We start from the raw sequence: 14,617 nt of genomic DNA, 5'->3' as shown, positions 1-14,617 counted from the left end.
AACTGAGCAAACCCCAGAAAGTTCTGTCTGAATTGGCATTTCAAAATCTCAGGGTTTAAGTACATTCTAAATGCTTGTGTTGACTTCCACACATGCCACTGAAATAGGTATTTCTCATTGTTATTTTCAATTCTATCCTGATGTGCAATAGTTAAATAGTCTGTAAATTCATTTAACAATATTCTGTAATATAAATTTCCTACTAGCCTTACAGAAAGTCAGCTATTTTATAAAAGCCTCATGTACTCTATGTGTTTTCGGTGTTCCACGTAAGCTGGTGATTACATCTATTCTTGCAAAATATCTTAGTTGAAACATTCACTTCCTTGATTTCAGGAGCTGATGCTGTAGAGGCCCAGTGTAAGAGATTTGAAGTGAGGGCAAGTGAAGGTGGAAAAGTGTTGTTTTCTGCAGATGAAGATGAGATTGTCATTGGAGCCGACAGACTGAGAGTCACAGGTATGGTGATCATAAGGTTTCTAAATGGCTGTAAACTTTCTTTTTTCCTTTTTAATAGCCTTAGTCATAATTAGTCTATCAGCCTTCTAAAAAATTTTCATCCACGGGAAAGGAAAACATCTTCACGTCATCAGGGATTGCTTGATCAACCAAAAGATATCATGTAATCTAAAAATGATTCATCTAAAGGTAGATTTTAATTTAAGCTCTGCAGGACCTACTATGTTAAAAATCACCCTTACCACAGTTATTTGACTTTCATATGTTACTGTTAGTAAAGCGTTTTTTTGTTGTTTCTATGCCATTTGTTTAGATAATGCCCCTTCACAATGGAAAAAACTATTGTTATATACCTTTGTTTTTTCCGTATACAAAGTGTGAAGTCTCACTTCCATGTGAATTAAGAGTATATACAGTGCTGCACTTTAGGAGGCTCAGCTGAAGTGTAGTAAGTAGAAACTTAGTCTTGACTTGAACATTTGTTCAATAGAAGAAGAAAAATAATTCTCATTGGTATTTTACTGTCATTGTTATATATATACATATATATATATTTATTAGTAACTCATTTGATATTAGAAAACCGTCAGCTCATGAAAAAAATAATCAGTTACGTAGGTTTGTTTTAGATAAATGCTTTAACTGTGACTGCTTAATAAAATCTCATCTGGACTTGGGCTGGACTTGAGCTACCCACTCATAATCTAAAATAAGATACAAAACTTGAGTTGCTTCACCAGCCAGGGGTGGTTAGCTTTAGGTTAGTCTACATCTCCGGATGCCTGAGTTACAGAGTTTGAAATCAACCTACTATTTTGAAAGTTCAATTGCGTAGAAAGTATAAGAAGGTTCTGGTTTATGATGATTATGATAAGATATCCCCTTCTGGTCTTTAAAACTAAGAAATGCATTACTAGCAACTTTAAGCCTTTAAAAAAAATAATTAGGTAGTTCTACTTCCATGTAATGCCAGATATAGCATTAAAATAGATCCAGGAAGTCCAGGGTCAAGCTATGACTGAACTTTCTTCATGAGCCTCAAGACTGTTGCTTCCAAGTATATGGGGGATAACTTTTCTTCCTCTTTCATTCCTATCTGACCTTGTCTGTCTTCTCTAGCCAAAAAAAAAAAGAAAAAAAAAAAAAGGGCTTTTACAAGTGGGCAGTTTAGTGGTGTTGCAGTATCCAATACAATACACTAAATTGTATTGGTTTTCCAAATTTGGAGTTAGGAGAGGGAGACATTAGTGTTTTTTTGAGTCAGCAGGGGTCTTCATAGATAGCAGTTGTACATGAATTATGAATTTTACCATAGTAAAACCCAAGACAGTAACTGGGCTAACACAAGAAAGAAAAAGAGAATTGTACTGACTCCTGCTAGAATTCAAACTTGATGAGAATATTAAATACTGAGAAAGTTAATCTTAAATATACAATTGACACAGGAGATTTCAAAGCATCTGTCATAAGTTAAAACATAAAACATCTCAGAAATGGCACTGAGGATTAGATTTCCTGCCATTAAGAAATGTAGTCATAAGTTGTAGATGTCATGGCAATTTTTTTTTATCAGACTTCAAAAGCAAAGCACTGCTCAACTGTCTTTAACTTCAAAGTGGTTGAGTTCCCACAGCACCTGTTGGCATCAGTGGTAGAGAATGCAGAACAACTAACGGAAATTTATTCAATGATGCTTAGTATGGGGTATAAAATTGTTCCCTGAGAAAAGAACAGGATTTTCTCCTTAGTTGTAGAAATACACCTGACTATACATGCATTTATATTAAGCTCCCCCCCACCCCAAATTAAAACAAATTACTAAAAAAAAAAGTAAAATTTAGGAAAACCTACATTAGTGCTACTTCGATATATTCATCTGAGTTTCAGGGATTACTGTATACTTGTTGAGTCCCACCACAGGACCTCACTACTAGAGTTGTTTGTACAAGTAATTGATTTTCCTTCTGTGGCTAAAATGAAAAATAAACAACAGTTAGGATTGATTGAATTTTCAAAGACATTCTTTCATTGAACTAGAAAAAATATTTTAGGGTTAAAACTATAAAAACAGTGAATTTAATTACTTGCACATGCAGAAAAAAAAAGTTTAGACAGCATTTAAATATTACAAAGAAAATATGCGTATTGGAGGATTTATCGGGTTCTGAATGTTGTCATTTAGGTCATGAAGTCGAATACAAATTATATGCCATTAAATAGCCTAATGTCCAACATCTTGGGCTGTTTCTTTAGAAAAATGTGTTAAGGTGTTTTGTAATTGTAATTTGAAAGTGTAATTTATTTTTAAATATCACTTGAAAATTGTTGTCTTGTGTTTATTCAAAAGTAATTTAATGAAGTTGGGATCGTTCTTTCTAATTTCTGGATAATCATCTTTTGAAAAAGGCTTCATTAGTAAACTATCTTATAATGAGTCTATAAAAGGCTAGTTTCAAAATTTTATGCTTTAAATCCCTCGGACCCACTTTAGGTTAACCCTTCCATCATCTTGTTAGAGGAGAAAAATATTATCCCACAGAATGAAGGGAAGAATATTAGATTTCTAAATTAATGAGCATTTATGAAAGGCTTAGAATAACCTCCTGTCTCAATTTCTGTATCCCTAAAAGGCTTTTTGCAGCATAAGTACTAATCTGCAGCCAAGTAATAAAGCTATAGTGAGACATCTATGCTTTACCGTTGACTTCAGTCTAAAGCTGAAATTATTTAACGTTGATTTCCCAATGGAGACTAAAAGTTGTATGATCCATGCAATCTCAAGAAAAGTATTTTTTTAAAAAAATCTCCCAAAGGTTAAAAAAAAAATAATTCTGTCTTCATGGGTGAATGAAATAACAAAATCTTTCTTTCATATATTAGCTCTTTGAATTTCGTCCAAAGATTGTGCGATACCTTTAAATTCTTCAGCAAACACGTGAAAGGTGATGAGCCCCTGTGAGTTACAGACTGCGTTACTCTGTATGATATGCTATGACTGATGAAACCTGGCAAGGCACCACAATGTCAAACATCAACCAGATTATTTTTTTTTAGTGTACTTCTCTCGAGCCTGTGTTTTGATAATCGCGGTGCCTTGGGGTGAAATAGGAAAGGAGTTATGGAAGAACAGGGAAAATAAAAAATGAATATCAAAAAGCAAAAATAAGCTGTACTTATTTGGAGATGAAACTCTCACATGTAGATATTTAAGTGTGGTATTACAATGAAAACCTATTCCTATTTTCTTGCTTAACTGTGTATCTCTTTGGAAACACTTCACTGTAAATGGGTCCAATAAGTGATGCATTTGGTAATTCATTTTCTAAAGTATACCCATTTCATGGACATTTATAAACCACTGTGGCAATGTGGGATTTATTTTATATGATATTTTTTTCTCAATTCAGAAGAATGCTTTTGTAATGCACAGCTTTCAAAAGCAATCTATCATAAGGCAGTGTAAGAAATTCTTGATTAATAAAAACTTGAAAGATTAAGTTTACAGCTTCTCATTGATTATTTTTGTATCATTTTTATTTGTAAATTTTTCTATAGGCAGCATATTCCAAGGAGAAAGGTATAGTAGAAACATGCTAGTAATCCAGATTTTAATTTATTTCCTAGATGAGAAAAAAATGAAGTCAGAAGTAGTACTTTGTGTTTTAGAGATATTGCAGCTATATATTTCCGATAAAGACTCTCTCACTTTAGAATTCGGCAGTTGGCTGATTTAATTTAGACTTCTTATTCTTCCTTCCACCGTTACTTTTGCTTTTTCTTTTACCTGTGTTAGCTCTTCTCTACTTTATCATTCAAGGAGAGAAGGAAAAAGGTTCAGCCTTTGCTTTGTTAGACAGAGCTGTTAGAAGTGCAGCTGGCTAATGCCCCTTTGTGCAGGGATGTCTCCTACCACCAAGCTCAACATGTATCATGGAGCTTTGTAAGGAGGGAAGAGAAAGGCATGATGAAATAAAGAGATTGCCAAAGAGCTGGGAAACAAGCAGGAATAAGCAGCTGAGTTTCTGGTGGACTCACAGGTTCCTTTCTGCACATCATTAAACCTTTCTCCATCCCTCCTCGTCACCCTGGCCCCATGAGTAGACACCGTCTGTAGCATCATGGAGTCTTCTTCGCTCCTCTGCCGTTACAGAGCGAGGGTATCTGTTTGATTTTTACGTCTGTTACTTAAATCTGAATACAAAGTTTTCTGCCCTCTGCTTTTATTTCATATTTCTTTTAAATGCAATACTATCTCTATAAGACATTCTTGTAGCAGAACTTGAAAACACTGTATTGGTGACACTGGTAGGTGGGAGTACAGGCATATACCGTGACTCGGGTTTATGCCTGCCAGAGTACCTCTGAGAAAACAGATTGAGAAGGCCAAGCTCAATGCACATTTTCTGAGACACTGCTATGAAAGAAGGTTGTAATTCTTTCTATGAAAACTTTCACTGTATGTCTGTGTTACTACAGTTTGCCATCCTCTTTTTTCCTAAACCAAACTTTTAGTTAGCAGCTGTATAAAAGGCATTAAGAAAAAGTGGAGGTCATCTCGTTATGTTCTAAGCAAAACGCCTACTTTTTTGGACAACGTAACTAAATTTTCTCCTCCTGACTTTTGAGGTGGTTTGCTCAGTTAAGGCTAAAAGCTTATTATCAGAAACTTTTTTCTTTTCATTGAACTTAAAATGTTTTATCCAAATTATACAAACATTTAGCTTTTTTGAAAAAAGTGTTTCTCTCTCTGTGATTTTTGAAGAAGAGACCGCAATTCAATTCTCATATTGTCTCCTACATGTTCTTCTGATCTATATACTTCAGTCAGACTTGGCTAAAGCGTTCTTTGTTTAACCATGATTTTATCTCTGATTCTTCTTCCAAGATCCATAAAAACAATAGCGTAACTTGATTTGTTACAGGTTTAGGTACCTTTTTTCTAAATCAGTTGTACTTGCACATGTGGCTTTTTTATTAACTGTGTCTAAAAAAAGGCAAGGCAAAAATGGGTTTGCAAAGTAAACCATGTAGTTCTTCCATCAGAAGCCATTTATGGTCTGCAGTCAAATCCAATTATGTCTTCCAGGTTGCTGTAAATAAGCTGTATCACTTCTTCTAAATAACCCAGTCTAGATTGTTTGGAAAATATTACTCACCTCTGTGGAGAACTAATTTATTTTGTTTTCTATTACTTTCTTAGCTGCTGGCTTTTCTTTCATCCCTTACTGCTGAATGTCTGTGCGTTGTGATCTGGTTTAGCGCAGGACCTAAAGTCCTTTCTGTATAAAACTGAATTTTGTTGTAACGGTAATTAATATGTTAACAGCAGTATTTTTCCACTAAAAATAAGTAAGAAGCTAATTAAAAGCTTCTACCCAAGATTTTAGTAGTGGTTCTATAGATTTCAACTGCTTCCATAATTTATTGAAACACAAAACTTTTCAGATATATGGAGCTCCGTGTCTGTATTGTGTGAGCTGATACAATTAGCTGAAGATCACTTTGTTTCCATATTTCAAAGGTAATAATAGATCTCGTCGTGGGAATTGCAGTTGTAATAAGGCTTGTACCTACCATCTGTAGGAGAAACAAAAAGAAGAGGCATAAAAACTTTGCAGACCATTATGACCTCCCACGAGCCTTCTTCCTTGTCAAATAGCAAAGTTATGTAGAAAGGTGGAAGTCAGAGAAGGACAGGAGATAGCATACTGCCGTTTTAATAGAAATTTTCTCAGATTAATAGCGGGACAGATGTAGGCCAAAGCTACTTTGACACCAGAACAGTGTCAGGGAAAAATCTGTGAAGGGTTGCAAGTATATTTTTCATTACACTAAAGTATATGTTTATAGTGGGTTCAGTATGGCTTTGCTCAAAGCAATGCTGGACAAAAGATGAGAGCCTTGATCTATCACGGAAACATCAGAAGGTACCTACATACTTATATTCTAATAATATTCTAATAACATCCAGAATTAACGTGCAGAGGAGTGCAGCAGTACCTCAGTTTTGATTTTAAGATTGTGCTGTGGGACTGTGAGTTTGCAGGTAATTGAGATATAGGAAGGTCTTCCAGAGTAGTTAAAATGAAATGATAAAGTAGAAATATGGCTTATGGCTATAAAAAGGAAATATGACAGAAATATGAGGAAATATATGTGAATTGCAAATTAGGTTGGAAGAGTTGAAATAAAATATTTATAACAAGTACTGAAATGTAGAAAAATAAATGATTATTTGATGTATGTTGTCATTACAGTAGGCTTAAATCTTGTGCCTTCAGAGACTGAATAGGAATTTCAGGATGAATGGGAAAGAAGATCTTGGATTTGCCACATTCGGTTGGTGGATTGTCGTTCAGGACAGAGGGAGTTTGGCGAGTGAAGTGGCACAAGATGAAGCGAAGCTCTTAATCACTTTAAGCTGGTTTACGCAGCCAAATTATGTGACCACAGTAAAACTGCTGTATTTGATGTTGTAGTGAAAAGTTAAACCTTTAAGTAGATATGCCAGACTCTTAGTACCCTGAACACTGAATGAACGAGGATTCTTGCATCATCATCTGTCAGTAAGAAAAATGCATTACTTTTCTAGAATTTCTGTGTTTCCTCGGTAATGACAACTGAGGAATATGTACACCAAAATGTGCTGGATGAACAAGGTTTCCGATAAGCTTATTTAGATCTCAAGGAAGCACTTAATGTCCAGACTTGTCTGTATGAGAGCTCTGATTGAAAGATAATATTATTGCAGAAGTCTAACCACTTGGCAACAGAGCAACATGTCAGAGCATTCCTCTTGAGGTACAACCGTAGAGCCGATTACGAGCGTATAGGTGTGAGCTCCAAGCTGTCTATGAACGGGAAGTTTTATAGGCAGGCTAAAAGTGGTGAGACTAAATAAATAAATTTCTTACCCAGGACATAGCACAAGTAGATTTATATCTTCTAGTTAAGGATAGAACGCATCCAGACAGCTCAGGTTACAAGCAGTATGTACTTAGGTCAGCCTGCAGGTGACTGTGTAGGTTGTTGGAGGACCCCATTGACCTAAGGATAATAACAGTTTGTTTGCAAAAGAAAGGTTTTGATTTTTGGCACTTGAACAAAAACACGCCAAGGAACAGAATGATCAGTCTCGGGAATGTATGTAAAGAGAAAGAAGCCTCGACAAAAAAAGTTTTTCTGAAAAGGGAGTAGACCCAAAAGCAGATAAATGTGCAAGCCAGCCCAGGAAAATACACTCAATTTCTCACAGCCATTCTACTGAAAAATACTCAACAAGGCTGTTCTATAGACAGAGACATAAATACTCAACAAGGCTGTTCTATAGACAGAGACATAGGAGGAACCAGCATATAGGCAGGCAGGAGAAAGGAAAAGAAAGGAAAAAAAACCCAGCAAAATGATGCTCTTTTGATGTTTAGGTAGGAGAAAATCATCCTCTACCTAGAGACTCAACCTTTCTATAATCCATGCTTTCTGAATACCTCTCCTTCCATATTATTTTTTTTTTTCCTTTTTTGATGATAACATCAGTTATGAGAGAAGACAGATTTTAATCCTTTCCTCTCCTTCTGGGCTGTAATCTCTTTAATTCTGTTAAATAGGGCTTAGGGTTTTGAGGTGATTCTGTACTTACCTGAGCTGTTCCTGTGCAGAACGCAGCCAGCAGCTTCCCAAAGTTTAGTGAAGAGACTATTTGGTGTGGTCTGGTACAGAGCAGTATTGATCCAGAGACTGATTCTAACTTCCAGATTGAATCTGGTTTTCAGGTTACTCTTTTGACAGCAAAATTAAGTTATTGGATATTTGTGACCCATGTAAGAATGAATATTTTTGGCATGTCTGCGTCCTACTGCCAGTCATATTCCACATTCCCTGTTAAGGACCGTGCAGAGTCCACAGATGAAATTTAAACTAGTTCTAATTTTGAAAGGCCTGAATTGCATGTTACCAGGCCGACCCACATGGCCTGTGTAAGGGTTACAGCCCAGTGGAAAATTGCCCCATGATGAGTGAGCTGAGATAACTCTTAAATCAAACCAAACCGGTTTTCCAAACAAACACACACTAAACATTCAGAAGGTTTTGATGCAGGAACTGGATATGAACTGGATTCAGATTTTGTAGTGAAATTCTAACTGTTAAAACCTGAGCTATGCCTGACGCTCACATGTCCTCAGGCATCTCTATTTTTAAGATACAGCTACTCACAGGAGGGAAAGGTGAATCATAAAGGAGCTCTAGCATTCCCTTTTTTTTTCTTTTTTTTTGCCTTAAAATACTTGCTTGTGATTTACTTCTGCCTGGAAACAAAATTCTATTGTTGGAGACACGGGTCAGGCTGCAGTGGTTCAATGAAAGGAGTATTTGGCTCCAAAGACTCGCCCGATAATGATGATAATACAGGCCAAAAATATCTTCTTTTTGTCCTGGAACAGTATTCTCATTACATGCTAGAAGATGAGATCATTTGGATTTCAATTTGTAAAGCCTTCAGAATAGGAGTGATACTAGTACGTTTTTAGGAAATATTGCAGGCATTTGACTTTTCCCAAACATTATACCGATGTAGCGCTTTCTGTGAGCCATGTAATACATGTCAGAACTGCACTTTGTTTCCTCTGAAACCACTACAAAGCGTCTTTTTTCATTTTTATCCAATCTTAAGGCAAATTTTTTACTGAACTTTTAGTACAGGCTAAGGTATTTAGTAGCTGTAAACTGCATGGTGAGATTATACAAGAATATTTAATGACATACATCATACTTCCAAAACTTACGGGAATGAACAGGAAGATCTTCACTCTAAATTTAGGTAGAAAGTAGCAGAAAGAATAAATACAGAAATCCTCACAGGGAGGTTTTCTGTTTGAGTCCATGGCAGTCACAGTTTGAGACAGAGCTTTACTCAGAGGAAAAGTTAGCAGATTTCCACCACCAGTAACATCTCGGTCTTCACTGTTATCCATAGATCTATTTATAAAGCAGGTATGCAGTCAAAGCTGTGAAAAATATAGATTCAGATCATTTCTGCTCTGCAATACATCTCAAAGCTTATTCATAGCAGACTCCTATAAGCTAGGAATAATCTCACCCACAGGAAGCAACTCCAGAAAAAAGATTATATCGCCCACAAAAATACGGCCTGCAGCCTACATTGGGAATTTGAATTCCTATCCTCATTGTGGCTAATGACGAGTTTACATTTCACAGTGTCTGACAGCATTAAATTCAGCACACCAAGACACAAACATAATAAGGCATCATTTTGGCTCTAGAAAAATATCAGCAATGTATATAGGCCTTTGTATGTGAATTAAAAGTATATAACAATATGGCTTTGCTCAAGGTTCAGGAAGTATGGAGTGTGTGTACAAAGATTAAATGTGGATAGAAATGTATAAGAATTCAGAATGGGTAATGTAAAATACAGAAGGAAGAGCAAAAATCAACATACATTCTATAAAAGGAATTAAATTATATGTGGTAAGAATAATCTTATAAAAAGAGAATGAAGCAAAACCCCTCAATATCGAGGCAGAAATGGATGCATCTGAAGAATGTATAATTGCTCGGAGATTCAAAATTCAAATAGATTTATGCTTCACGGGTACTGATGAAAGGGCAGAGGACCTAGGTGGTATTGTTGACCACCAAACCAAAAAGATTATACAGATGAAGCTTTTTATATGTAAAAAAGAATCATCTAATGCACGAGGCCTGGTGACAGCATTTTGGAATGTTTGGAGGTCTCTTGTTTCTTTTAACTACAGAGATAGACGTCTTTTGGGAAAAAAAAAAAAAGATCAAGACACAGACTGTACAAAAAGATTTATAGATTATAAGGATAACACAGTGTTGAAAAAGTAACGTAAGGAGTGTTGCTGATCAGTGGGGAGGAACTGAAGGTAGAAGAAAATCTGAGAGAGGGCAACCACCATGTAATGAGAACATGCCCTGTTTGAAAGTTACAGGGAAACATAACAGCAAAACAAAATCAAATTGACTTCCAGAGGTCGATCTTAAAGCCTCAGAGAATTCATAAGCAAGGCTCACAGAAGTCCTCAGCAAAAGAGTTAAGAAGGATTTTGGATCACAAGCTGAAGAGCATCATGTGACGCAAGAAAGTCAAATACGAAGTTAGAATGTGTAAATAGGAGTAAAGCCTGCAGATCTGCTCTATTCAAGACTGGCAAAGTCCTCCGAAAGTGCTTAGTCCAGTTTGGTGTACCATTGTTCAGTTAACAACTGGATAGAATCCAGAGCCAAGAGATTTATTACGTGTCCAGAAGCATGATCTCCGAGGGAAGAGAGAAAAAGATGGTGCTGTTGATCTTGAAGAAAAAAATATCAAAGGGAATATAGTATCAGTCTCGAGGCCTTGAGAAACTGCCTGTTGAAAAACAAGGGATGCTCTCTATCAGTTAAAAAAAAGAAAAAGACAAAACAAAGACTTTTTAGTGGAATAAATAGTGAAACACTGGAATAGTTTGGCTTTAGACAATGTAGAATTCCCTTCATTTTCTTCTACAGAACAAATTATACCAACATCTGTTGGAGATGAGCTGGTTGATCCTGATTTGGTTTTGAACTTACTGATCACAGCAAGGAATGTGCCTTAGAGGAGACCGATATTTTCTTTTTATTTCTAGTCACAAGGCAACTTATGTAAATTCAATACAATTTACTCTTTCTAACCTCAAGAGTAATGTCCTACTCTTTGCAGCTGTCACTATTATAGGCGGGCACACTTCTCATAAGTTTCTGCTTTAATTTTAAATGCTTCATTTTATTTCTTATTGCATTTTAATACTTTATTACTAACCAATATTTGGGGCTTTTTTGAGCTTTTATTTATCAGAACAAACAGTCACTAAAGTAACCCTACCTCACTTGAATTTATACCAGAAATTATAAAAAGTTTCTTTCCATAAAAAACAAGAATATTTTTGTGGGAGAATCATTTGAAGTTGATAAATGTAATGCGCATAGTATTTACGAAGTCTCTATAGAAAACGTGAAATTATAGATTATATGAGGTTTTAATGTAAAACACTTAGCAAGGCTAGGTGGAGATGGCAGACAATTTAACAAGGTCAGTCAGGTTTCAGTAATGTCTGGAAGGTGCCAGTACAACAATATACTGTTGTTGTTCTGTATGTAACACTGGCAGAGATTTACACCAGAATAATTCTTACTGACATGTGTTAGATACAGTCCTCTTCATTGTAGTTTTATTTATATTCTTTAAGGGTTTTTTTAGCTATAATACAGTGTTTAATAGGCAAAAACAGGTGGGCAGGGTGACCAAAGAGGGATGAGTATATGCATTTGCAACTAGCTCTCCATTTGTATCTCTCACTAATCTCTCATGAAACCTATCAATTACGAAACTCTGATTTTGACACTTGCATAAAAGTGTTTCTGTTCACGTTAAGTGTAAACTTCCTTTTTTTCTCTTCTACAAAGTAAAAGTAAAACAATAGGAAATAATTTTATTCCTTTCTCCAAGATTTCCTTTTTCATTAAATAGAGGATCACTGAAGTCTCTCTGTAAATTCTGAGCAAGTCGTAGCACAATGGGGCATTATGAGAGAGGTGGAATATCCCTCTGTTATAGAAGGAAGGTCATGCACCCCCAAACGAAGTCCAGCAAGCGGTGATGTACAGCCACAGAACCAGCACCCACTTGCTTGGCTTTCTTTCCTGCCTTTCAGCATTTGCTTTCAGAGACAGGCAAGCCATTTGCCAGCTCTACTGTCTGCACTTCTTCGAAAACAGTTAATACTTGTGCTCTGGCTTGTTCCAGGGAAGTCCTTCAGAGTTCTCATCCCTTCCACATGGCTGTTGACCAGTCACTGGTTGACCATTTCTGTCAACCAGTGACTGGTCAACAGCTTTGTTTCTTTACCCCATGAGTACTTTTGTTTCTTGGGAGACCTGTCATTAAGATGAGCACAAGTCTTTCAGATAGGGTAGAACTTCATTATGTACTACCACTCCTATTCAAACTTCTTCCATCTACCAGCCAAACCAGTTGTTCCCAGCAGGCGCTTCTCCAGGGAGAAGCCACCTTTTTCTGAGATCTCATCATCAGACAAGAATCTCAAGGTAAGACTAAACAGTACATTGTATGTGGATGCAAAAAAATTTTCCTTTTACTTGAAATCTAACTAGACGCAATTTAGTGTGAATGGTCTTGAAACTGGGAATTGCATTGATGTAGACCTTGTTCTGACTGAATTTGCCCTGACTTCCAGCAGAATTTATTAGGTTTTATTTGGCTATGTGATACTGTGTTTGTGCCTGGTCAGATATTTCTGGCTTAAAAATGTAGACTCTATATGTCTTCTACTTCGTCCTCGCTTGTAAGAAATTCCTGAAGCTTTTCAAATGGGCAAGCAAGATCAGAGCAAGCGTCCTTCTTGGGGAATCCTTCTCAATTTCTTCAGACCTCACCTAGTCTTTTTCTTTAAGTAATTAATTTATTTCTTCTTCTTACCTCTTTCTTAGACTTTAATTCCTAAATTTGAGTGTCACCTGGTTATTTAGGTCTGGATAAGTTGAACATAACAGGGACAGTAATTTTATAGACATAGGACTGATATAAGGGCCTCTGACAGCCTGGCCTCTCTAAACGTATGAATATCACCAGGCTCAGACAAGTTTCCAAGAACAGAACTAATACATTTTTGAAAAGTTGTGTTAAGCAGTTCCATTGTAGAAATGGGTGGCTTTCAGGTTGTGAAACATCTGTGAACAAATTGTATCTCTCTTGTATTTAATTGTTTGAATCTCAGTAAATAAGTTGTGATGGTGATTTGATGATGATTACTTTTTTTGTGACTTGTTAGGATTTGCAATCCAAACTTTTTTGACATACATCAGAAGTGTGTTTGTTTCATTATTGGATAAGCTTAATCCTTGCAATTTAGTTGTCCTGCACAAAACTTGTAGTTAAAATTGCAAGGTTTATTTTGCCACACTCATTTTCAAAACATTGTGATAGCAAACACAGTTGCTGGTAAATTCATTCTATAGAAAATTTACCAAAAGCAAATATAAAACAGATGATGCTTCTTCTCCATCCTTGTCAGCCCCCATCAACTGGGACTAGTAGCCTGGACCTTGAAATCAGTGTAAGAATCGCCTTTTAATTGTATAGGAGGAACAATGAGCCTTGAATGAATAAACTAAATTGATGCTTAAGTTCACCAAAGCTTTTTAAAAGCAACTATGAATTATATAGGTTGTTAAAATATACATTTTTCTCACCCATGTTTTGTGATTTTAGTTGCTTCCTTCGTCTGAGCACATTTTTCAGAACTATGTTGCCCATCCTTTGGGTTTGAATTTGCGTGGCCAGTAGCTAGGCATTCTGGCAGTAATCCTATAAAGCATTTAGTGTGCTTGAATTTTGGTCCGCTGAAAATAAAGCATATAATGAGGAACTTTGCAAGACTGGAGTAATAAATAGTTCTTAGGATCTTGGACTATTGCTGAGATTGAGTTGCTTGGTTTTTCTTCTGCATTAATTAGCATCCCCATTTATTAATTTATAAATAATTTAGCGAGGACCTCTTCCTATTTCATATTTAAATTCCTTGGGGAAAATTTATCTTTTCACTTCCCTTTTCTGCTTTTCAATTAATCTACTTTCACTAGCATATACTTTATGCCTGATACATTTCTAAAAGTCACTCTCATTAGTTTCATTGACTGTCATTTCTAATTTTTATTATTTTTTCCAAAAGGGCTAAAACTTTATTCTTTTTTTACATTATTATTTCATACTGTTCAATTGTGCATAACAGTGTGCAATTAATATTATATATTTTTCTTTGAGTGGTCTCTTGTCTGGTCATATTAACTGTTTTCGTTTTACTTGAACTGAGGTACAGAGTTTTGGGATATTCCATTCCAAATCAGTGCTAATCTAGGAATGCAGATTTTTTGGTTCCTATTTGAATAAATGCTGTCACAATCAAGTATATTGGTCCAAACCATATGCTTCGATGAGGTGGGCATTCCTAGGTATGATGCTGAGCAAAGTTAGTGCCAAATTGCAGTGTTTCGAAACACTATAAAAAGCTGTCGTTTCACAGGATTAATTCACAAAATGGCATTAGAATGGAAGAACACACAACAAATGTGT

The 14,617-nt window shown here is 35.9% G+C and overlaps 1 protein-coding gene across 1 annotated transcript in view; it reads left to right on the top strand.

Moving 5' to 3' along the window:
- Positions 1-14,617, top strand: part of SGCZ (sarcoglycan zeta) — a 489,034-nt gene that overhangs the window by 437,676 nt on the left and 36,741 nt on the right. Inside the window, 1 exon segment of the mRNA XM_074588148.1 lies at positions 337-459. Within this exon segment, the coding sequence (XP_074444249.1) occupies positions 337-459 (123 nt within the window).

Source organism: Larus michahellis, chromosome 5 (assembly GCF_964199755.1).
Source record: "Larus michahellis chromosome 5, bLarMic1.1, whole genome shotgun sequence".
NCBI lineage: Eukaryota > Metazoa > Chordata > Aves > Charadriiformes > Laridae > Larus > Larus michahellis.
Note: the sequence above shows the minus strand (reverse complement) of the source record. Positions and strands in the feature narration are given on the sequence as shown.